The sequence below is a fragment of the Trichosurus vulpecula genome, chromosome 1 (assembly GCF_011100635.1).
Source record: "Trichosurus vulpecula isolate mTriVul1 chromosome 1, mTriVul1.pri, whole genome shotgun sequence".
Lineage (NCBI taxonomy): Eukaryota > Metazoa > Chordata > Mammalia > Diprotodontia > Phalangeridae > Trichosurus > Trichosurus vulpecula.
In genome coordinates this window covers 552,556,365-552,580,565 of record NC_050573.1, presented here as the reverse complement: position 1 = coordinate 552,580,565, position 24,201 = coordinate 552,556,365, and the positions used below count along the sequence as shown (strand labels likewise).

At 42.3% G+C, this 24,201-nt stretch overlaps 1 protein-coding gene across 1 annotated transcript in view; it reads right to left on the bottom strand.

Annotated features, from left to right (window-relative positions):
* Nucleotides 1-1,971: 1,971 nt before the first annotated feature.
* The window catches only part of SYT17 (synaptotagmin 17), a 91,781-nt gene continuing 69,551 nt past the window's right edge, over nt 1,972-24,201 (bottom strand). Inside the window, exon 8 of the mRNA XM_036767287.1 lies at nt 1,972-3,319. Within this exon, the coding sequence (XP_036623182.1) occupies nt 3,123-3,319 (197 nt within the window). The 3' untranslated portion in view covers nt 1,972-3,122. The remainder of the gene's footprint in view (nt 3,320-24,201) is intronic.

Here is a 24,201-nt window from a genome sequence, read left to right as displayed (position 1 = left end):
GATAGATGGATGGATGGATGGATGGATGGGTGGATGAGATAGGTAGACAGATAGATGGATGGATGGATGCATGCATGGATGCATGGATGGATGGATGCACCAATGGATGGATGCATCAATGGATGGATGGATGGATGAGATAGATAGATAGATAGATAGATAGATAGATAGATAGATAGATAGACTGACAGAGTATTTAGTCAGTCAGTCAACAAGAACATCTTAAGAGTCTCCGGTCCCTGCCCCAAAGGAGTTCACAGTCTAGTTGGAGAGACAACATGCACAGAACTATATACATACAAGACATAGAGTTGTTGTTGCTGTTTCTTCATTTTTGAAGAGAAAGCTCACCACAGGGGGATGTCTTAACTTGTGTGGGAAGTGGACTTAAGTGAGGCAAAATTACACAAAGACACAAGCCTCACTGTCTCTTCCAGTCATCTAAGTCCCGTGTCAGAACAAAAGTCAGGACAACTGGAGGGATGCAGTGGATGACCTTGGCACCTTCAACGTCTGACCAAGCTCTAAGTGCTCCATAGCAGCTGCTTCATGGCCATTAGGACAAATTGTTCTCCTCTTCTCCTTCCATTGGGGTGAAGTCTTCACATGCTTGGTAGTAGATATTTCCCCTAACTCACCAATGAGTTTGAGGCCGATTGCTTTCAATCCACCTGGTTAAGCCATCTATTGAGATGGTTTTATTGGGGCGTGGCCACTGCACACGCTATAGCTTCTTGGAGCCACAGGGGAGAGTTTAGCAGCAGGTGTACACCAAAGACGGATGAGTAGCCCTGAAAAGGGCTCAGCAAGCCCTCCTACTAGAGGTGCTAGTCCTCCTTGATGACTCCATACGCCCCACAAGACATATATAGAGTACAAGGGAGATAATGTCCCATGGAAGGCACTAGCAGTGGGGTAGAATAGGAAAGACCTCCTCCAGAAGATGAGGTTTGAAGGAATCTAGGGAAGGCAGGAGACAGAGACCAGGAGGGAGAGCATACCAGGCATGGGGGACAGTGACAGCAGTGTTGTGTGGGAGGAATAACGTGAAGAACACTTGTTCCATCATAGAGTACTTGGAGTACTCTTCTATTGTACTGTGTGCAGCATAAGGAGACTTGAAAGGCAGAGGAGGGCTAGTTATAAAGGACTTTAAATGCCAAACAGGATTTATATTTGATCCTGGAGATCACAGGGAGTTACTGGAGCACACTGAATGGGGTGTGTAACTGAAGGGACTGAAAGGACCTATATTTGAGGAAGATCACTGTGGCGCCTTAATTAAGAGTGGACTGGAGTGGAGAGAGTCTTGATGTAGCTAACCAGTAACCAGCAAGTTATTGCAATGGTCCAGGTGAGGGGCAGCCATGTCACAGGAGAGAAAGCATCTATGAATGATGTTTATGAAAGGCAAGCGAAGAGCCAAGAATGACACCCAGGTTGAAAGCCTGGGTGACAGGGACAATAACAGTGTCTTTGATAATAGAGAAGGTCTGGAATGTTTGGGACATATTAAGTTTAAGATGTCCATAAGACATCCAGCTCAAGATGTCTAAAAGACAACTAGTATTGTGAGCGTAGAGGTCAGAGGAGAGGTTAGGGCTGGATAAACAGGTCAGAGAGTCATCCACATATCAACAGTTCTCTTTTCATATTGAGGTTAGTGGAAGGTTTTTGAGTGAGAGTGACAAGATGAGAGAAATTGGTTAGGAGGATTGATCAGGCAGCTTTATGGATGATAGACTGGAGAAGGGAGAAAAGAGAGACAGTTAGCCTGGTGAAAAAGTGGAGAAAAGATGAGGGCCTGACCAAAAGTGGTTGCATTACAAATTCAAAGAAAGGGACCTACCTTGACATTTCTTCTCAGGCTTCTTCTCATTTTCATAAGTTTTATAAGGTGCAATTTGCTTTATCTATGGATACTCCCACCACCACCTCCCCCTTCACCCCAAATAAAGCAGCAACTTTGAGTGCATGGCACAAATAAATAGATCTTTAATTTCAATAAATATACACTCTCCATCGTACCAGACAATATGTTCTGAAAAATGTACAGAAACATTCCAAAGAGTGAACAGTTCTGCTCTCTAACTAGACTACCTTCTTAACTTAGGGGCTGTTGGGGAAGAATGACGTTAATGCACACACAAACACAGAAAGACCCACAAGAATCTGTCAGGGAAAGAGATTGAGTCCGATGGAGGTTTGGGGACATTTCAGTCCATGACACCGGTCTTTGGAGATTCTAAACATCTCTTCATTGGTTTGCTCTGGATCACGCTATGAGTCCACTCAAAAGGATTATTCTGCTGTGTCATATTCCACATACTTTACATACAGATACATGAATATTAGATGGGTGGGTCTCTGACAAACAGGATGTAACTGTGGGACAAATCATTCAGGAGGGAAGGCAAGAGATCTGGGTCCCAGCACGCCATCTTCCACACAAGAGGACTCAGGTACACACATATTCACACACGTGTGCATTTAGACAAGAACATGAACACACAAACCAAGAGTCCTAGGGTAATAAGCTAACACGAGGACAGATCCATTAAGTCAGAAGTTATTTTACCACATTATATATATTGGATTTTTTTCCCAAACAGTCTAATCTACTCATCACATTCACCAAGAGAACACATAGATACTTAAACCTCTGGGAAAGAGAATCGGGTGTGCACTCACTGTCAGCAGACAGTGACTATTTCAAAAGTTTCCTATTGGACAATAACCCTCCCATCCTCTGACCCGACACCAAGCAGACCAGTCAGATAGAGGTTGGGCCGCCTTCTTCTTATTAATTCAAAAGTGCCCTTGGCATTGAAAGTGAAGCCGTGGGGCAAAGATTGGAGGGGGTAGCAACATCAGAGGGTGTGTCCACTAGGTCCCAGAGAAGAAACAATGGACACAGTTCCCATCATCTGGAAATGGGCCACAGGAATGTCTTTTGAGGCACCTTATCAAAGGCAGTCATGTTGATACCAGTAGTTGTGTCCATCGGTCTCAATTCCTCAGCGATTATGTATGCATGTACTCATATGTATAGTATGTGCACGTGTGTATGTCAGCCTTTTTTCCCTCTCAATATTTTTGGGGAAAAGAAATCACCCAGGAATTCACGTCACCTCAAGAGAGGCAGGGGAGACTCGGTCACACTCAGCTCGGGACCGTAGGCTGTGCCACTGCTCCACTGCTGTCCGGTGGGTATTCAGCATCCGCCTCCAATGGTTGGATTCAGAGGAACCAGTAGAGTACTGGCCAATGACGATGCGCCCGATGAAGTCGTTGCTGCTCTTCATATTGTGGCCGTACACTGGAAAGACAGAATGGAGGAAAGGAGAGATACAAAGGTCATGAGGAAAGGAAAGCCAGCCAAGGGCAAGGGGGAGAGGAGGGGAGAGTTTGGTAGTATATGTATATGATAAAAAATTTTTTTAAAGGGATATCAGTGAGAAGATGATAAATCCCTTCAAATCAGGGACTATCCTCTCCTCCTTCACTCAATTTGAAAATATTTTTAGGTTCTACATGTACAATCATGTTAAACATATTTCCACATTAGTCATGTTGTGAAGGAAGAATCAGAACAAAAGAGAAAAACCATGAGAAAGAAAAAACAAAAAAGAGAGAAAATAATATGCTTCAATCTGCATTCTGGGTGTGGAAGCATTTTGCATTATGAGTTCTTTGGTATTGTCTTTGATCGTTGTATTGCTGAGAAGAGCCAAGTCTATTAAAGTTGGTCACTGCACAATGTTGCTGCTACTATGTACAACATTCCCCTGGTTCTGCTCCCCTTACTGAGCATCGGTTCGTGTAAGTCTTTCCAGGTTTTTCCTGAAATCCACCTGCTCCTCATTTCTTAAAGCACAACAGAATTCCGTTACATTCATGTACCCCAACTTGTTCAGCCTTTCCCCAACTGATGGATGTCCCCTCAATTTCCAATTCTTGGCCACCACAAAAAGAGCTGCTATAAATATTTTTGTACATGTGGGTCCTTTTTCCTTTTTTATGATCTCTTTGGGATACAGCCCCAGAAGTGGTATTGCTGGGTCAAAGGGTATGCCCAGTTTTATAGCCCTTTGGGCATAGTCTCAAATTGTTCTCCAGAATGGTTGAGTCTGTTCACAACTCCACCTAACTCAATTTTTTAAATGACAAGTTAATAACCATACTGTATTTTAAAGTCAAATCCAAGAGTTCTTAACAGGGGGCAGTGAATTTTTTTAAAAAGACATATTTTGATAACAGTATTTTAATTTTGATTTTTTATTTTATGCATTTAAAAACATTATTCTGATAAGGGGTCCATAGACTCTACCAGACTGTCAAAGGCTCTACCAGACAAAAAAGGTTAGGTACCCTTGATCTAATCTATCTCATAGTTTTGTTTATAAAGGTTTCTGTTGTCCCACACTATTCCATCAGACTGTAAACTTCTTGAAGTTAAGGTCCCAGGTCTATTTAGCTCATGCTGACAATGTGTGAGGTGCAGCAAGTTCCTAATAATTTATTTTTGACCTTGAAGAATCACAAAATTATGGAATTTTAGAGCTGGAAGGAAACATCTTGGTGTAGGAGAATGAGTGCCGATTGTGCAGCAGGAACTTGGTTCAAAAGCAAGTTCTGCCACTTTTGTGACCTTGACCAAGTCTCTTACCCTCTCTCAGTCTCAGTTTCCTCATTTGTAAAATTAGATCTCTTTCAGCTCTAAAGCTAAGATCTTATAATCTCAGTGACCACAGGTTCAGCTCATACCCACTGTAACGTCCCCAACAAGTACTCAGTCAGCATGTGTTTAAAGACTTTAAAAGACTGATGAAGGGCAGCTAGGTGGCACAGTGGATGGAGTACTGGCCCCGGAGTGAGAAGAACTTGAGTTTGAATTCAACCTCAGACTCTTGACACTTACTAGCTGTGTAAGTCACTTAATCCTGATTGCCTCACAAAACAAACAAACAAACAAACAAACAAACCCAAAAGACTTCTGCTGAGGGTTAACATGCTGCCTCTCAAGGCAACTCCTCCACTTTTGCTCTAATTGTGAGGAAGTTTTTCATAGGTAATAAAGGGACTTTTTCGAGAGACTATCACATCCCACTCCCTTGTTTCACAGATGAGGAAACTGAGGCACAAAGTTGTGTTAAGTGATTTACCCAGGGTCATGCAGCCAATGAAAGTCTGAAGCAGGATTTCAACTCTAGTCTTCCTGACTCCAAGCCCAGAACTCTTGCTGTTGCTCAGTCATGCCCAACTCCTTGCAACCCCATTTGGGATTTTCTTGGCAAAGATACATTCCAGATGAGGAAATGGAGCAAGCTGAACAGTGTTCACTGACTTGCCCAGGGCTACACAGCTAGAAAATGTCTGAGGCCAGGTTTAAACTCGACAAGATGAATCCTCCTGACTCCAGACCTGGCACTCTATCCACCCTACCACCTGGCTGCCCAGCACTCTAGGGAGCCTACTTCCACCCATCTTTCCTGGCTCTGTCGTCAGGGTCCAAATGGAACAAGTTGAATCCCAATGACGATGAGGACGATGATGGTGATGATGACGATGATGATGATGGTGACGATGATGATGATGGTGACGATGATGATGATGGTGACGATGATGATGATGGTGATGATGATGGTGACGATGATGACAATGATGATGGTGATGATAACGACAATGACGATGATGATGGTGATGATGGTGATGATGGTGATGATGATGATGGTGATGATGATGGTGATGATGACAATGACGATGATGATGGTGATGATGATGATGATGGTGATGATGATGATGATGGTGATGATGATGATGATGGTGATGATGACAATGACGATGATGGTGATGATGATGGTGACGATGATGACAATGATGATGATGATAAGGATAATGACAACGACGATGATGGTGATGATGGTGATGATGACGATAATGATGACAATGACGATGATGATGATAATGATGACGATGACGATGATGATGACGGTGATGATGATGATGATGGTGATGATGACAATGACGATGATGATGGCTAACATTTCTATAATGCTTATTTTGTTTTACAATTGTTATCTCATTTGGTCCTCACAATAACCCTGGGAGGGAGGTATTATTATTAGCCCACTTTTACAGATGAGGAAACTGAGGCAAACAAGTTAAATGACTTGTCCAGGGTCACACAGCTAGTGTGCCCAAGTGGGTGTCAGGCTGAATTTGAATTCAGGTCTTCCTGACTACTGGCCTAATGCTGTATCCACTGCATCACCTGACTTCCCCAACAATAAGGATTCTTCACATCTGTGCACCTATCATCCAATCAGCCAGTGAGTCAATAAGCATTTCTTGAGCACTTTCTAAGTGCCAGGCAAAGATACAACAACAAAAGGCAAAACTAGGCCCTGCTTCTAGCATAATGAAGAAATAACAGTTAAATAAATGGTATATTGAGGAGGTGCACAGAGTAGAAGTTAACCTTAGAGGAGAAGACTCAACCGAACATAAGAACAGAGGCATTGTTCTATCTGGCCCACAGCTGACCCCCTCATTGGGAGATGCTACTCCCTTCAACTTATTATGGGGGTGCGCTAAGGTGGGGACAGAGAAGGAAGGACTATTAACATCTATTTAGTACAAGTCATGGGTTTTCTGTTAGGAGATACTACCACTTCTCCAACCCTTTACAGGGAGGCCAGCATGAAACATTTTCTCAGGAAGATTTTCACTGTTAATATCCACACACATTTAGTGATCATCTTGAAAGCCTAATGAGATCATTAGCTTGATTTATCCTTGGAGTCGTCTTAGCCCATTCTCTCTCTGTACCACGGCATTCCTCATGATCTGCTGCTCTCATGGGCACCCAGACTGTCTGGGTTATTAATGAGGGACCATAGAATGTGATGTATCATGGATTTACCCAGCACGAGCCAGGCAAGCGCAGGATTGATCCCAGGAGGTATTCTGATGATCAAATAAGCCAGTCAAAATATGCAAAAAAAAAAACCCAAAACAGTGCTCAGATAGCAATGAAGCCCTGGCCTCCCCCATGAGATCCACATCATGTCTATAAAATTATGAAAATGGAGAAATGAAAATAACTAAAAACCAAACCTACCACCTACTCCCATCCTCACCAAGAGGTTTATAAAATAATCAAAACAAACATCCAGATCTGAGGCTAATCCCACAAAAATCATTAGCATGGTTTTGTTCTGCTCTTTGCAGTCAGAGCTGTGGGCTGAGATTATCGATAGGTGTGCCTGAATGATTTAGACTGCTCATCTCCTGGAGAACACAAGATCACAGGAGTCTGGACTTACAGCTGGAAGGCAGAGGTCATCAAGTCCAGTCCCTTCCATTTATGAATGGGAAAACTGAGGTCCTGGCAGTTAAATGCCTTGCCCAAGGTCAAATAGCTATTGAGTGGTTTGAGGTGACATTTGAACCCAGGTCTTCCTCAATCCAAGTCCAGGGCACTACCCACTACATGATAATATATTGTTGTAGGTCCTCCGAAAATATGAATGGGCTTTATTTTTTAAAGAAATTCTACTGTACGAAAATTCAAAGTTATACAATAGATTCAGGAGGAGGAGAGAATAAGGAGGAGGAAGAGATTGAGAGGATGGGGGAAGAGATATGATTTCATTAGTATTAGGAATTCCCAGTGAGGAAAGTCGCTCCACCGGTGCAGATGGGCACCAAGGTAGCAGGATTTGAAACCAGGTCTTTCTAATTCTAGAGTAAGCTTTCCATCCATGATCCTGGTCTACCTCTCAACGAGGGAGATGTTGTTGTTTGTCCTTCTTAGCTGAAGAGGGTCAAGGCACAGTGTGTCCAAATGTGGCTGGTCAGTCTAATACGATCTCAGAAGGTACAAATACTCCACTGGAACATTTGAGATGGAGATGCCTCTAATTTTCCTCATCTCATGGTTCTTTGGAGCTACAGCAGTTCTGCTTTGCCTATAGAACACAGAGCCTTTTTGATGCAGGCACACCACGCTGAGTGGTTATGTGCCAGCACCTCCTATATCTCACAATGATTACTAAAGTTCTTCAGAGAGACCTTGAGAGTGTCCTTGCACTGCTTTTTCTGACCTCAGTGTGGTCACATCTGTGCACCTATCATTCGGTTAGCCAGTCACTCAATGAGCATTTCTTAAGCACTTCCTCCAAGTTCTCCATAAAATGGCTTAAGAATGCGTTGCTTTACTACAGGAGTTGTATATACAGCCTCCCTACTGCATCTGTAAAAAGTCAAGGTCCCCCAGGTCTTTCCTGGTTCTAAATCTATAATCCGCCAATAGGAAATTATTCCATTTACAAAGACTCTATTTTCACAGAGCTTTTCGTTGACAAATCTATCACATTAAGCGAGGCAGCCTCAGAGGATTTTGCAGTTGTCGGGCAGTAGTTCTGGAAAGCAGTTGTTTTGAAAACCATCTGAAAATACCAACGGACTACAAGTGGAACACAAGTCAGCGGCGTGATACGGCGGCCAGACCCTCAGGCCATCTCGGACTGACTGTGTTGATAGGCAAAGCTTTCAGGAGTAGGGAAGTAATCTTGTCACTGTATTCGGCCTCCCTTAGACCTGCTCTTGAATACCGCATTCAGTTCTGGACATCACAGTTTAGGAAAGACATGGGTCATCTGAAATTGGACCCAAAGAGTTATTAAACCGCAATACTGCTATTAGGTCTGTTTCCTGAGAAGGTAACGGAAAAAGGAAAAGAACTTACACGTCCCAAATACTTATAGCAGCTCTCTTTGTTGGCGAACGACTAGAAATTGCCAGGAAGCCTATCAATTGGAGAATGGCTAAATAAATTATGGTATACGATTGTGATGTGGAATCCCATTGTGTTATAAGAAATAACAAGCTCAACGATTTTAGAAAAACATGGAAAGCCTTGCAGAAATAATGAATAGGGAAGTAAGCGGAACCAAGAGAATGTTATCTATAGTAGCTACAATACTGTTTTAAGCACAACTGTGAGCAACTATTGTTAGTATCATACATGACCAAATTATCCACAAAGGACCTATGGAGAAAGACACAATCTGCGTCCGGAGAAAGAACTGATTAACAGAAGCATGTATAGTATGGCATTATATGTATGTGTATGTGCATGTGCATGTGCACGTGTGTGCACTCACATGTCTAATGGTAACCGTGTCTACAATGAGAGGAGGTAAGAAAAAAAAAGAAAGTTACAGGATAACTTTATTATATGTTTAAAAGGAAAAGCAAGTTGTACATAATAGACTGTAGTTTCATGTGCAATTCTCTTTTTTTCTGTTCTACTTTCGTTACAAAAATGCTTGTTTTATTTCTTAAGTTCAGAATTTTTTTTTAAAGGGACATTGGTAAACTGAGGAGTGTAGTGAGTAAGTCAATTAGAATGATGAAGGGCCTTGAGTCCATGTCCTGTGAGGATAAAGTGAAGGATGTAAGAATAGAGAAGACCTGGGCGGGGTGGGGGGGGCGGTGCCTTGAAAACTTTCTTCAAATATTTGAAAAGCGCTGATGTGAAGAAAGGATTAGACTTGCTCTATTTGACCTCAAAGGGCAGAACTAGTAACAATGGTGGGTAGGAGCTGTCTTTAGGCTAGAATTTAGGCTAGAATGCCAGGAGAAACTTCCTAACAGCTTGAGCTGTCCAAACATTGAATGGGCTGCCTCAAAAGGCAAGGATTCCCTCTCCTTGGAGTTTTCATGGTGGGGTGTAATGGTAAGGTAAATTTGAAGCTCTTTCCCACCCATTAACAGGCCCATGTGACCTGCTCATGTCATGGGAAGCCTAAGTTACATATGGTGGGAGGAGCTTGCTGAACAAGTAGAACTGGCAGGGTGGAGCAGGAAATGCTGAGAGAGAGTCAGAGCCATGGGATAAAAAGGACACAGGCAAGGAGTGAGCTAGGATTTGGGCGTGTTTGTGGGAAGGCCCCAGCAGGGGGGAAGGCCAATGGGATGGCATGGCTCCCTGCTGTGATAGTGTGGTCTAACTTCTTTGCTGCTATGATGGATCGGACTTACTGGTTGTGGGATTTGGTCCTTTGTGTCTGAACAAATGTTTTACTTCTTCTGCCTTCTATATGGAGAATTTCTTGTATTTTGCAATACAGAACTACACAGGCATATGCACAATTATCGCCGATGTGATTATGGCCTTGCTGACACATGAGGCTGGACAACAACTCATCGGGCATGTTGCAGTAGGGATTCCTTCTGAGTATGCATTGTACTAGATAGAACGCTAGGCAGATCCGATTCTAAAATTCTGTGGTTCTGTAACATCAAAGTAATCCCTCCTTATCCTCCTCTTCATACCACTTTCCCACCATTGACTTTGAATACAAAATCAAATTTTGTACCCCATCTTAGGTTCTTTGAGATTTTTCTCTTCTCTTTGGCCAAACTCCCGAAGTTCCTCTGGGTTTCCAAAGCTCAAAAGGAAGCCTGGTATAGGGGATAGAGTGGGAGGCCTAGAGTCAGAAAGACCAGAATTCAAATCCTGCCTCAGATATGTACTAGCTGTGTTAAGATGCGCATGTCACTTAACTGCTGCTTGCCTCGGTGTCCTCAGCTGTAAAATGGGGATAAGGGCAGCTGCTCGGTGGCACAGAGAATACAGTGCTGGGGCTGGAGTCAGGAAGATTCCTTTTGCTGATTTCAAATCCAGCCTCAGACACTTACTAGCTGTGTGACCCTGGGCAAATCACTTCACCCTGCTTGCATCTGGAAAATGAGCCGGAAGAGGAAATGGCAAACCACTCCAGTATCTTTGCCAAGAAAACCCCAAATGGAGTCAGGAAGAGTCAGACACGACTGAAATGACTGAACCACAACCAAAATGGGGTTAACGATGGTGCCTACCTCCCAGGTTGTTACAAGGATCACAGGAGATAGTATTTGTAAAGTACACTTAACATAGAGCCTGACTACAGCAGGTGCCGTATAAATGCTATATGGTAGCAGTGATGAACGCGCAGACCTGTACCTAAAATAAGGCCAAGGGTTTTTATACCCTATAGGTCTTGGAAATGGGGCTGCAAGAAAGGCAGTGTGTAGCTCTCCTCTCCCCATCAAAAATGACAATTTAACAGCCAATGAAAGAGTGAGTGCTGGATGACTTATACACTCATTAATTGGGTCCAAAGTAGGGGTCTGTCTGCTGAGCTACGTCTAGGCGAATTACAGCTCATCGGTGGACATACAGGCAAATATACACACACTCACATATGCCTCTCCCAATAACCTAAAATGTAAACTGTAATGAGCTGAGACTGACTGATAGCAGTAGTCTCCCATTCTAATATTGCCATTAGCAGATCATTAAATTGAAAGAGGGCAGTAATAATCATTGGCCACTCTCAAATGTGTTATCTCATTTCATCTTTTTCAACAAATCTGTGAGTTGAGTAGTTATTAAGCTCTTTTAAAAAGGGAAAGACACTGCGCTTTCTACCACACGTCTATCCTTCTGCCAGTCTGGATGATTTGCCATCATCTATAAATACCCCATACTTTCCATTTCGGTGCCTTTCCTCATGCTGTTCCCTATGCTTGTTTACCCATCTTTTAAAATCCAGCTCCAGGGCTGCTTACTATAAGAAACCTTTCCTGATTCCTTTAGGTATTACTTTTTCCCGTTCCTTGAGTCAGTGGAGGAGACAGATGTACCCGAGTATTGTGAGTTCGGGGAAATACATTTTTTCTCAGATAAAGTAACCTCTGAGAGCAAGGAAAACAGCTAGATGGGGGGAGTTGTATTTTACTTCCCTCCCAATTGGCAACCACAATATAAATAAGAGTTATTCTGCTTTAGAGAGGGGTCTCCACCATGTTCGAGATCTCCTGTCAATACAAGGAATTCTGATAAGACTAACCACTGAGAAATGCATTCCCCATGGGAACACACCTGGCCTTTAGTAACCTCTCTGATGCCAAGGACTGCAAGCTTCCTAACTTCCTTTTCTACTATGGCAGGCCACTGATTGGCTGTGTATTCTAAACAAGCTTATAAAGCTATAAAAACCCAATCTCTCTCTTAAGAAGTTGAAGCCACTATCAGCCCAAGCAATCTTCCTCCATGCACTGATAAATTTCCTTTCAGTCTGGCTTTTTGCTTTTTGACCCCCAACCCCCAGACTTACAGACCTCATGGTGGGTGAGATATTCCCCTGCCATGGAAATTTCCACAACAAATATCACACCTTTCCAATTCACTTACCCTGTACTGCCTAGTCTTCTAGTTGTTTGCATAGATACTGTATCTCCCTACTAGACAATAAGGGAAGGTAGAATCTTATCTAACCTTTGTAGTTCCCTTAACATTTAGTGCAGTGATCTGCAATTAACAGTCAACATGTATGTTTAAGGCCTCTACCAAGTGCCAGGCACTATGCTACAGGCAATGGGAATCCAAAGATAAAAACTAAACAGTCCCTGCCCTCAAGGAGCTTACCTACTATCAGGAGAGACAACATACACATAAACAAGTATATACAGAATGCATAAAAAATAATTTTGGGAGGGAGGGAAGTAGTAAATGAGAGAGAATCAGGGAAGGTTTCCTGAAAGTGATGCCTGTACTGAACCTTGAAAAAAACAAGGAGTTCTAAGAGATGGAGGCCAGCAGAGAGTGTGTTCCAGGCATATGGGACAGCAGATACAGAAGCAGAGAGATGGTAGATAGATAGGAAAACAGCAAGAACAGTTTGGAAGGACCATAGAGTGGGGGAATGAGAGTAACGGATAATAAGGTTGGAAAAATAAATTGGAGGTAGGTTGTGAAGGGCTTTAAATGCCAACCAAAGAGTTTATATTTTCTCCTGTATGTAACAGAAAGCTGCTGAAGTCTACAAAGTCAGAGAATGACATGGTCCAACTAACTAGTGCTTTAGGAAAATAATTAATTTTTTCTTTCTTTTTCTTTTAAAATTGATTTATTTAATTATTTTTAGTTTTCAACATTTGCTTTTATAAGATTTTGAGTTCTAAATTCCCCGCTTCCTCCACTCTCCCCTCCCCAGGATGGCAAGCAATTTGATATAGGATATACGGGTGTGATCATATTAAATATATTTAGGAAAACAATTTAGCACAACATTCGTGTGTGGACCTAGAGCCAGGATGATCTGAGTTCAAATCCAGCCTCAGACATTTACTAGCTGTGTGACCCTGGGTAAGTTACTTACAAGTTACTGTCTACCTCAGCTTCCTCATCTGTAATTATACAGATGGATTAGAGGATAATGATAGCACTTGCCTCATGGGATTGTTGTGAGGGTCAAATGAAATCATATTGGACCTTAGACTATATCTGGTACAACCCCTCTCTTCATCTTATAGGTGATAAAACACTCTGGGCATTTTCTCTGGCTGTACCCCATTCCTGGAATGTTCTCTCTCCTCATCTCAGTCTACCGGCATCTTTAAGTTTCAGCTATGATCTATTCTCCAAGCTCTCTTAATTCTAGTGCCCTCCCTCTTTGAACTATTTCCTACTTATCCTGCATATTGTCTATACATATTTGTTTCTTGTTGTTGCCCCCAAATAGATGGCTTTATCCCTGGAACTAAGCACAATGCCCAGCACATTGCTGTTGTTCAGTCAGGTCTAATTCTTCATGCCCACTTGGGGTGTCATTTAATGTTGATTGTCCTTGCAATATTACTGTTACCATGTACAATGATCTCCTGGGTCTGCTTGTTTCACATTCTATCAGTTCCTCTAAGTCTTCCCAGGTTTTTCTGAATCCATCCTGCCCACCATTTCCTATAGCACAATCAAATTCCATCACAATCAGATATCACAACTTGTTCAACCATTCCTCAGTTGATGAACATCCACTCAATTTCCATTCTTTGCCACCACAGAATGAGCTGCTATAAATATTTTTTTTTTTTACAAATAGGTCCTTTTTCCTTAGACCCAGTGGTGGTATTGCTGGGTCAAAGGGTATGCAGTTAGATTGCCCTTTGGCCATAGCTCCAAATTGTTCTCCAGAATAGTTGGACTAGTTCACAACTCCACCAACAGTCCCAATTTTTCTACATCCCCTCAAGTATTTGTTATTTTCCTGTTCTGTCATGTTGACCAATTTGATAGGTGTGAGGTAGTACTGCTAGAGTAGTTTTAATTTACATTTCAATTATAATTAGTAGTGATTTAGAGCACTTTTGTGTGACTATTAATAGTTTTGATTTCTTCTTCTGCAACCTGACTTCATATTCTTTGACCATTTATCAACTGGGGAGTGGCTCTTATTTTTACAAATTTAGTTCTGTTCTGTCACATTTTTAGACATAATAATGACAAACTTGGTCATCAGTTTTCCCAAGCCATAGCATCTGAAGTAGCATTTACAGGTTAAAGGAGATTGCTATAGATAGGGAAAATGACAGCCAAATATTGAGGAAAGAGACAGAAAAGCTATTTTAAAAAAAAAAACAAACAGGAACTAAAGAAGCATGAAAGCCATGGGAACCAAGAGTGCCAAGTAAGAGAGCTGTGAAATCCTCTATTCATCCAAATAGCTCCTAGAGGCAATGTTACTGTATAATAATTGATTTTTACATGATGATTGTGAGGCAAGAAGGGATAGATTATGCGATACTCTGTTTAAGAAGGTAGGGAAGAGTCTCTGATTGATGAGGAACCCATTGCTACTAGCCAGAGATATCAACTGTACATATTATCTCCTTCAATAGAAGGTATGCTCCCCGAGAGGAGGCAACTGTTTGATTTTTGTCTTTGTATCCCATAATAGGCGCTGAATAAATTCTTGTTGGTTGATTTTTAAAAGGCAGAAAATAAGTCATATTTTAAAGTGATTTCCATAAAAATGTTTAAGATTTTATGTTTTTGTGCTTGAAGAGGAAAACATCAGTTATGTGGAGATTTAATTTGAATAGAAGAACTCATTAGAATGGAAGTTCCTTAAAGAAAGAGACTCTGTATCCTGTAGCATCATAGGTGCTTAATAATTGCTTGTTGAGTTCAATTGAATTGCTATAATGGCATCAATTAAATGAGGAATGATTGTCTAATATCTATGAAGTATGAATGGACAAGGAAAAATGGGTTTTTTTATAAAAATGTAAAGAGAAATGCTATTACTTAGTAATGCCAATGATTTCCCATCATCCTAAAGGCTACTTCCTCAGAATGTAATGCTCTCTAAGTCCACGGGGATAAGTTTCCCCAAGTCCTTCTCATTCCTTATTCTTGCTTTGGATAAAAGGATTAAAAATGCTGAGGGGAGTTGACCAGGCTGAGTTGGTGAGACTGAGATGCAATCTGCCTTGTTGGAGGAAATACACACATTGATAAGACTGATAGTCTCCTTCTGATGACAGTGATATCTTCAGCAGTTACCATGCAAACTATCAATAGCATTTAAGAAAAAAAGTATTTGATTTCTGGTCTCTAACCAAGTTGCCACTTAAGAATCATCTCATGTATCTGTTTCTATGGTGCTCATCACCATGGCATTTCAGAGCTCAGACAAATATTCTTGGCAAAACAAATGCAAACACACGAAGAAAACGTTTCACTGGATTCTTGGCCCTAGAAACCAACATTTGAGAGAAGGGTGACAGATTACTTTTCTAATCACAGATTCTACATTCCATGAGCAAGAGTCAAAAGAGAATTCAGGCTTTCACAGATTTATGTATGTTTAAAAAAAAAAAGCCAGTTCTTGAATGTAACAGCTGAATCACTTTTGGTTGCTAATTGCCAGTTAAGGAAGTAAAATTAGAAGAGTTGGAATGTGGGTGTAATAAACATTCCAAATAAGACCAAGATCTTCGAAGATTTCAGCAGATTGTACTGGTTACACATATCTTATGTTTCACTCACTGTGGGATATTCTGTACTCAGATATGGCTTTAAATGCCCACTCCCTAAGCCAGCTTCTTTTTTGAACTTTATCCAGAAGGGACAGTCAGCTTCAAAGACACAATGTGGCTTTGGATCATGGGCATACATATTGGCCATATATTACTTCTAAAATCTCTCTTCTTATGTGTTATATTGGGATAGTATAGGTCTTCCTCCAGTTTATACCCAATGCTACTTCAGAAATCAAATGAAAGAGAGAACTGGAATGCACATACAGTTTGCGCCACCCCCCACCATGGAAATTAATGGCGGCTTGCAGCAGAAATACACTCAGAAATACCACTTGTTCTTCCAGGCCCCATAAGAGATCAAAGTGAAGAAGAAAAGTACTCATATGCACAAAATTATTTATAGCAATTCTTTTTCTGGTGGCAAAGAAGTGGAAACTGATGGGATGCCCATCAATTATGGAATGGCTGGACAAGTTATGGTATGTGAATGTGTGGAATACTAATGGTGCTGTAAGAAACGATCAAAGGGATGGTTTCAGAAAAACCTGGGAAGACTCGTATGAACTGATGCAAATTGAAAGGAGAACCAGGAGAACAATGTGTATTATAACAACAACATTGTAATGATAACTTTGAATGACTTAGTAACTCTGATCAAAACAATTAAAAACACTATCCACTTCCATATAGAGAGAGCTGATGGACTCAAGAGTGCAGGTTGAAGCGTATTTTCTTTTCTTTCTTTTCTTTTTTTTTTTGGACAGGATTAGTGCAGAGTTTTATTTTGCATGTCTATACATATTTGCAACAAGTTTTGTTTTTCTTGCCCTTTCAATGACTAGGGAGGGGGAAAAGGGAGGGGGAGAGAATTTGCAACTGAAAATAAAATTGAATTTTTAAAATACGTGTCAAATTAGATGTGCTTGCAGATGGCCTAAGAGGTCAGTTTAGGGACCTTGAACCCCAACTTCTTATGTAGAAGACTAAAGATTTTTAATTCCTCAGCCAATAGTGTCCCAGAATCTTAGTCTTCAAGCCAGAGAAACTTTGGGAGTTGCCTCATGGGTAACTTCAAGTTCAAGAGTTCCAGGACTGGAACTTCTAGAGAGGTGTGTGTGTGTGCATGCGTGTCTGTGTGTCTCTGTGTGTGTGTGTGTGTGTGAGAGAGAGAGACAGAGACAGAGAGAGAGACAGAGACAGACAAGAGAGACAGAGACAGAGAGACACACATGCACACCAAGAGACAGACAGACAGAAAGACACAAAGACAGAGGGAGATAGAGACAGAGATAGAGAAGAGAAGAGGAGAAGTGGGAGAGAGAGAGACAGACAGACAGACAGAGACAGAGACAGAGAATATCTTGATTCATTGCTCATGGAGAGAGAAGAGGATTGTCCCCACAGTTCTTGAAGAGCATCCATCTTGGGACAATACAAGTCCAATAGACACAGGGCTGGTTATTCAGTTGTCCTTAAAGGAAGTTTACCTTCCAGGAGGAATCTGAACCACAAGGTGGCACTATGAGTCTTGGAGAGACTGGCTAGGACTGTGTAGGAGAGAAAGTTAAAGGGTTACCCAATAGCAACGCCTAGTTCACCTTCCTTCCATAGAGGCTCCTATAGGAGCTATTTGAGTGCTTTCTCCATTTCTGTATTTGTACAGGGGGCTCCCATAAGGTTGATGCCCTCTTCTGAATTTTATGTAGGATGAAATAAAGATGTTCTACACCTAGACTGGCAAGTACAAACTTGAGTGTTCGCATGAGAGCTAAGGAGCCCTTGTATCTACTTTTGGGGAAAACGAAAAAGAAGCTATTTTCCTGGGGTAAGCCTCAGTGGAGGAAATAAGCAAAAAAAGAGACAATAGACCTTTGGGAGTCAGTTCCCTAGGAACCCAGAGTCCATTGGTAATTCTAGGTTACCTATCTCAGACCCAAAATTTCAACAAGTGGAGTGGACTTTGGAGTCAGGAGGAACCTTAAGAGACCTGAGCACAAGTCTGATCATGTCACTCCCCTCTTCAAGAAACTTCAGTGGTTTTCTATTGCCTCTGGGACAAAATACAAACCTCTCAGCTTGACATCAAAAGCCCTTCCCCATCTGGTTCCACTTTCCCTTCCAGTGTTCTTGGATATTGCTTCTTTTCACACATTCTACATCCCAGCCAGACTAACCTACTCACTGTTCTCCAAATGCAGCATTTTATTTCTCACCTCCTTCTTCTACACTGGCTGCCTTGCCAGGGATACATTCCTCCCTCTCCTTCTTCAAAGCTTACTCAGGTACAATCTTCTCTGGCAAACCTTGCTGCCATCCTCAGAGTGGGACACTGCCATGCACCAGCAGCAGGAAGGCCCCTGGGATGTATTTTCTTTGCTGACATTTTTCAGAAAAGAAAGTAAGTGGTAATACCATATCTTTTCCTGATACTGTTTTCAAGTGCTTTCATGTTATCTCATTTGATTCCCCACAATTCCATTCACTATCCTATTCACCATAGAGCCTTTCCTAAACCTGTTTATCCCTACTCATACCTCCTACTCATACCCTTAACTCCCATCACCATCTCAGCTGAGAATCTTGCCTCATCTTTCACTGAAAAATTTGAGGCCATTCACCAAGAGGTAGCTCTTCTCTCTTTCTCCCCATCGCATATCGCTTAGATGCCTTTCCTTCAAGTAGTGAAGACAGTGGGTCTCACAAGAAGCGGTGGCCCTTCTTCACTCAGGGCTTAGCATAGGGCCTGGCACATAGCAGGTGTTTAATAAATATTTGTTGTCTGATTCTTTGACGAGGCGTGCACATGTGATCCCATTCCATCCTATCCTGTCGATGGCCATCTTTATCATCCCTCCTCTCTCACTAATCTTCATTCTCTCCCTCTCTGCTGGTTGCTTCCCTATTGCTTGCAAACACATCTGTCTCTCCCATCCTCAAAACCTTCACTTGATCCATCCATCCCTGCTATCTATTGTCCTGTATCTCTCCTTCCTTTAGTGGCTGAACTTAAGAAGACCATCTATAAGTGATGTCTTCACTTCCCTTCCTCTCACCCTCTTCTTAACTCTCTGGAATCTGCCTTCTGATCTCATCATTCAATCAAAACTGATCTCTCCAAAGTTACCAGTGATCTCTTACTTGATAACTCTAGTGGCCTTTTCTCAGTCCTCATCCTTCTTGACCTCTGCAGCCATCAATACTATTGATAACCCTCTTCTCTTTGACCTTCTTTATGTTTTCATGATACTGCTTTCTCTTGGTTTCTTCCTACCTCTCTGACTGGTCCTTCTCAGTCACCTTTGCTGACAAGTCATCCAGGTAACATCTTCTAACCCTGAGTGTCCCCCAAGATTCTCCTGGGTCACCTTGTCTTCTTCCTCTGTACTATGTTGCTTAGTGATCTCATCAGTTCCCAGAGATTCAATGATCATTTCTATGCAGGTGATTCTCAAATTTACTTGTCCAGTCCTAGCCTCTCTCCTGACCTCTAGTCTCACATCACCAATTACCTATTGGACATCTTAAACTGGACATCTCAGATATTTCAAACTTGATATGTCTAAAACTGAATTCATCTTCCCCCTCAAACCCTCCTCTCTTTCTAACTTCTCCATTACCCTCAAGAATACCTCCGCCCTCCCAGTCACCCAGGTTCACACCCAGGTGTCATCCTCCACTCTACATGCTCTCTCACCCCTTACATCCAATGTTGCCAAATCCTGTGGTTTTACCTTCAGAACATCCCTTGCATATGCCCCTTTTTGTCTTTTGACATAGCACTGAACTAACTCCAGTCTCTCCCCACTCCAAGGGCAGATCTGCCCATGTCATCCCTTCAAATTCAACAAAATCCAGGGGCTCCCTATTACCTCCAGGATGTAATATAAAAGCCTCCATTTGGATTTTAAAGCCCTCTATAACCTGGCACCTTCCTACCTTTTTAATCTTCTTACGGGGGTAGCTAGGTGGCACAATGAGTAGATCGCCAACCCTGGAATCAGGAGGACCTGAGTTCAAATCCAGCCTCAGACATTTGACTCACTTACTAGCTGTGTGACCTTGAGCAAGTCACTTAACCCCAACTGCCCTGTCTTCCCCCCTCCAAAAAAAAGCATTTCTAATCTTCTCACATCTTACTTCCCCCTCCACATACTCTATGATCTGGTAACACTGGTCCAAGCCACTCCATCTCCAACTATGAGCATTTTCACTGGCTGATCCCCATGTACAGAATCCTGTCCCTCCTCATTTCTGCCTCCTGGGGCTCACTTCAAGTCTCAAGTAAAATCCCACTTTCTGCAAGAAGCCTTTTCTATTCCTCCTTAATTATAGTTCCCTCCCTCTGAGATGACCTGTTGTTGTTCGTCCTTCGTTCTTGAGCAGCCCAAGCGTCATCACGAGGGCAATGAATTGACTTGTGCATGAAGCAGACTTAACTGAAGTGAGGCAGAGTGGCACAAAGTTGTCAGCCTCACTGTCTCCTCCAGAGTCACTGAAGTCCACAGTGGCAAGACCAAGGTCAAGATGACTGGCGATAGCCCAGGAGGCAGTGGGTGACATGTATATATCTTGTTTGTCCATAGTTGATTGAACATTGTCTCCCCCATTCGACTGGGAGCTCCTTAAGGACGTGGACTGGCTTTTGTCTTTGTACCCCCAGTACTTAGCACAGTAGCTGGCCCATACTAGGTACTTAACCCTCATAGAACTGACTGGCCTATGAGTTTAGAAAGGCAGGTACTACTCCCATTTTATAGACCATAAAACTAAGATTTAAAGATAAATTATTTGCTCAAGGTTTTATGGCTGTAGATATCCAAGTAGAACCCCATCCTTGGCTCTGCCCACTGCATGATGCTACTTTGTACACGCCATGACCCTCCCTACTTCCTCTGCCCTTCTACCATTCTTCCCAATTCCTTCTACACTTTGCTCCAAACTGCCTCCCTCCAGCGATAAATAAATGTTTCCTACCACAAAATCTGATCAATCCTTTATTCACCTCAGCATTCTTGTCCCTGGTTTTTAATGTCTTTGTAGGAAACGATTCCTTTTTTCTAACTAGAGTGTGAGCATAGCAGAGACATTATGTTTTCTCCTTCATGGCATGCAGCAACACTGGTAGAATCCTTGGCGCCCTGCTACTCCCTCCACTAGCCTGTTGTTTCTAGCTTCACACCATCTCTTATGTATGTGTGTGTGTGTGTGTGTGTGTGTATATATATATACACACACATATACACACACAAATATATGTATGTATGTATGTATGTATGTATGTATCCCCTTCTCTCCACTAACACAGCCACAACTCTAATTTACATTCTCATCACCTTTGCTGGGACTCTTGCAATAGCCTTCTAACTGAACTCCCTGCCACAAGCCTCTCCCTTTTCCAATTCATCATTAGCTCAGCTTCCTGAGCTTAGATCAAACCACTGAGCAGGAGTACCTCCAACTCAAGAAATTCTAAGCAGAGGTTACCTTAAAAAATTATTCAGTGCCCCACCCAAGAAATCCACTTTCTTTAATCCTTCAACTTTTTTAAAAATTTCCATCATTTCAAACTACTACTGTCCCCCTGGATCATTCCAGCATCTTCCGGGAGCAGTATCTCCCACTTTGGGAACCTATATAATCTGATGACTCTCTTATTACCTCCAAGGTCAAACACAAAGTCCTTTGGCACTTAAAACCCATCACAATCTGACCCCTTTCTACCTTTCCAATCTTCTTACATTTATTATTCGACCATAATAATCCTGCGAGACTGGCCTTCTTCCAGTTCCTCAAATACAACATGCTCTCTTCTGTCCCCATGGCTGCTCCACCATGGCTGGGATGTTCTCCCTCCTAATATTGGCTTCTTAGTCTTCCTTCAAGACTCAGCTCAAATCTCATCTTCTTCAGGAGGACTTTCCCAGTACTCCTGGTTGCTAGTGCCTTCCCTCTGAGATTACCTTCATACATACACACATATACACACATATATACATAAATACATGCATACATGCATAGATGGGGCAGCTGGGTGGCACAGAGTATTGGACCTGGATTGGGAAGACTCATCTTCCTGAGTGCAAATCTGCCCTCAGACACTTATTAGCTGTGTGATCCTGGGTAGGTCACTGAACCTTATTTGTCTCAGATCTCCATCTGTAAAATGAGCTAGAAAAGGAAATGGCAAACCATTCCAGTATCTTTGCCAAGAAAACTCCAAATAAATAGAGTTGGACACAACTGAAATGACTAAACAACAATAAATATACGTGTGTGTATACATATGCACACGTATACACGCATATGTTATATGTATGTACAAACATAGACATGTATAAATGTGTATCTTGTATATATTCTTTATATATACATATATATATATATATATATATATATATATATAATGAGTTATGTCTGTCTCCCCCATTAGAATGTGAATGCCTCAAAGGCAGGCTTTTCTCTGCATCCCCATTGTTTGCAAAGTGCATCTGGACATGTTCCAAACCCCGAGGACACATGGAACACAGTGTGGGAATTGGGTAAACCACACTGACTCCACCTTGTGACTCAATTTTGGGTTTAGCACAGCCTTTTTTCTGTTCAGTTATGAGTCTAGTCTAATTTCTGCCTTGTGAGAAGACTTTATTCTATTGTGGGAATTAGGAGAAAATTTTATTGCCTTGTTTGAACCTAGCCGAGCATGGCTGGAAAGCTGCATCACCTCTACCTGCTGCTTAGAGACCCTTAACTAAGGACCTACGTAATGCTGACCAGAAACCCAGTCAGACCCAAAGATTGATGCAAGGAGTTTTCACACAATTACATATCTTAAGCAGCCCATACGTCTCATCTGAAAACTGGCCTCACACTGGTCAGTCATTTACTGGTGCCATGTTCCTTTGATTACTCACAGAGACTTGGGAGGAGTGAGATATCTCTCTGTCTCATTTCAGGGAGCTGCACCTGCTCATTCTCCCCCCTCTCAACTCAGAAAGTTCTTAATCTTTCCTCCAATTAGAAATCAGATTACCTAATTTTGTATCCTGGTTTTTCAATAGGCTTTCAGTGGCATCTGACTCTTTGCGACTCCATTTGGGGTTTTCTTGGCAGAGATACTGGAGAGGTTTGCCATTTCCTTCCCCAGCTCATTTTCTACATGAGGGAACTAAGGCAAACAGAGTTAAGTGACTTGCCCAAGGTCACACAGCTAGTAAGTGTCTGAGGCTGGATTTGAATTCAGGTCTTCCTGACTATAGGCCCAGGGCTCTATCCACTGAACCACCTACCCACCTCCTGGTTTATATCCAGTTAACTGTTTGCTTTTAATTGACAATGTGGCCAGCTGGACTCCTCTGTATTCCATACAAGAAGGGACTCAGCATGCATATCTTTCTGCTATCTCTTGTAGTAAAATAAGTTACTACTCAAATCTTTTCAAATCATGGCTGCTAGTTGACATAATGCATGAAAGGCTGTCTCCCCCTGTATTCGGAGTCCAGTGACAAGCTGAGAAGGCCCAGTCCTGATTTGTTATGCCATTGGCACTCATTGCTTAATAAATTCCTATGCTCAGAATCTCAAACCTTTGTTTCCTCAGTTAACTTCAGATTTCACCCGTCACAACAGTAAATACTTAATAAATGTTTGTTGACTGATTATACTGAGTGGCAAGGAGGGCAGCTCCAGATAATTTTAATAACCCCACCCAAGTGGCCTCAAGGTACCACTTGGAGCACAGGGGCTCTTCTGTAGGGGTGCTGATGAAGGAGGAAAGCACAAGACTCACGTTCAGAGGTGGGGGGAGGGGAACAGATTCACCTCAACCCGACCTGATACTGAGAACTAAAACCTGACCGGAAGATGAGAAGGGCAACATGCTTCTTGAGCAAGCTCCCATGAGGTCAGAAAGCAGTTGAAACTGTAGTGCCGGGGGTAACCCTTGTGCGACCCTGTGTTAAAGCTGAGTGCCAGGAGGCTCCATGTCTCCAGTCAAGACCATAAGCTTCTAGAATATTCTCCTGCCCCACCCCCAGTTCCCCATAGTCTCGACAGACCCCAGAAAACTGAGGAGCTGGACTTTGAGACCCTGCTGGCTAGGCACTACAGAAAACGATAAACTCACATTTAGACACTCTTCCTTCCTTTTCAAAACATTTTCCCCACTGGATTGTGAGCTCCTAGAGAATAAGGCCTGCCTTCCACCTGTCTTTGGCTCTCCAGTGCCTGACACATCATTGGCGCTTAATACATGTTTCTCGATTGATTGTTTAATGTTCATTGACCGACCGACTTCTCATGTAAGAGGAAGGTGTAAGAGATGCTCTT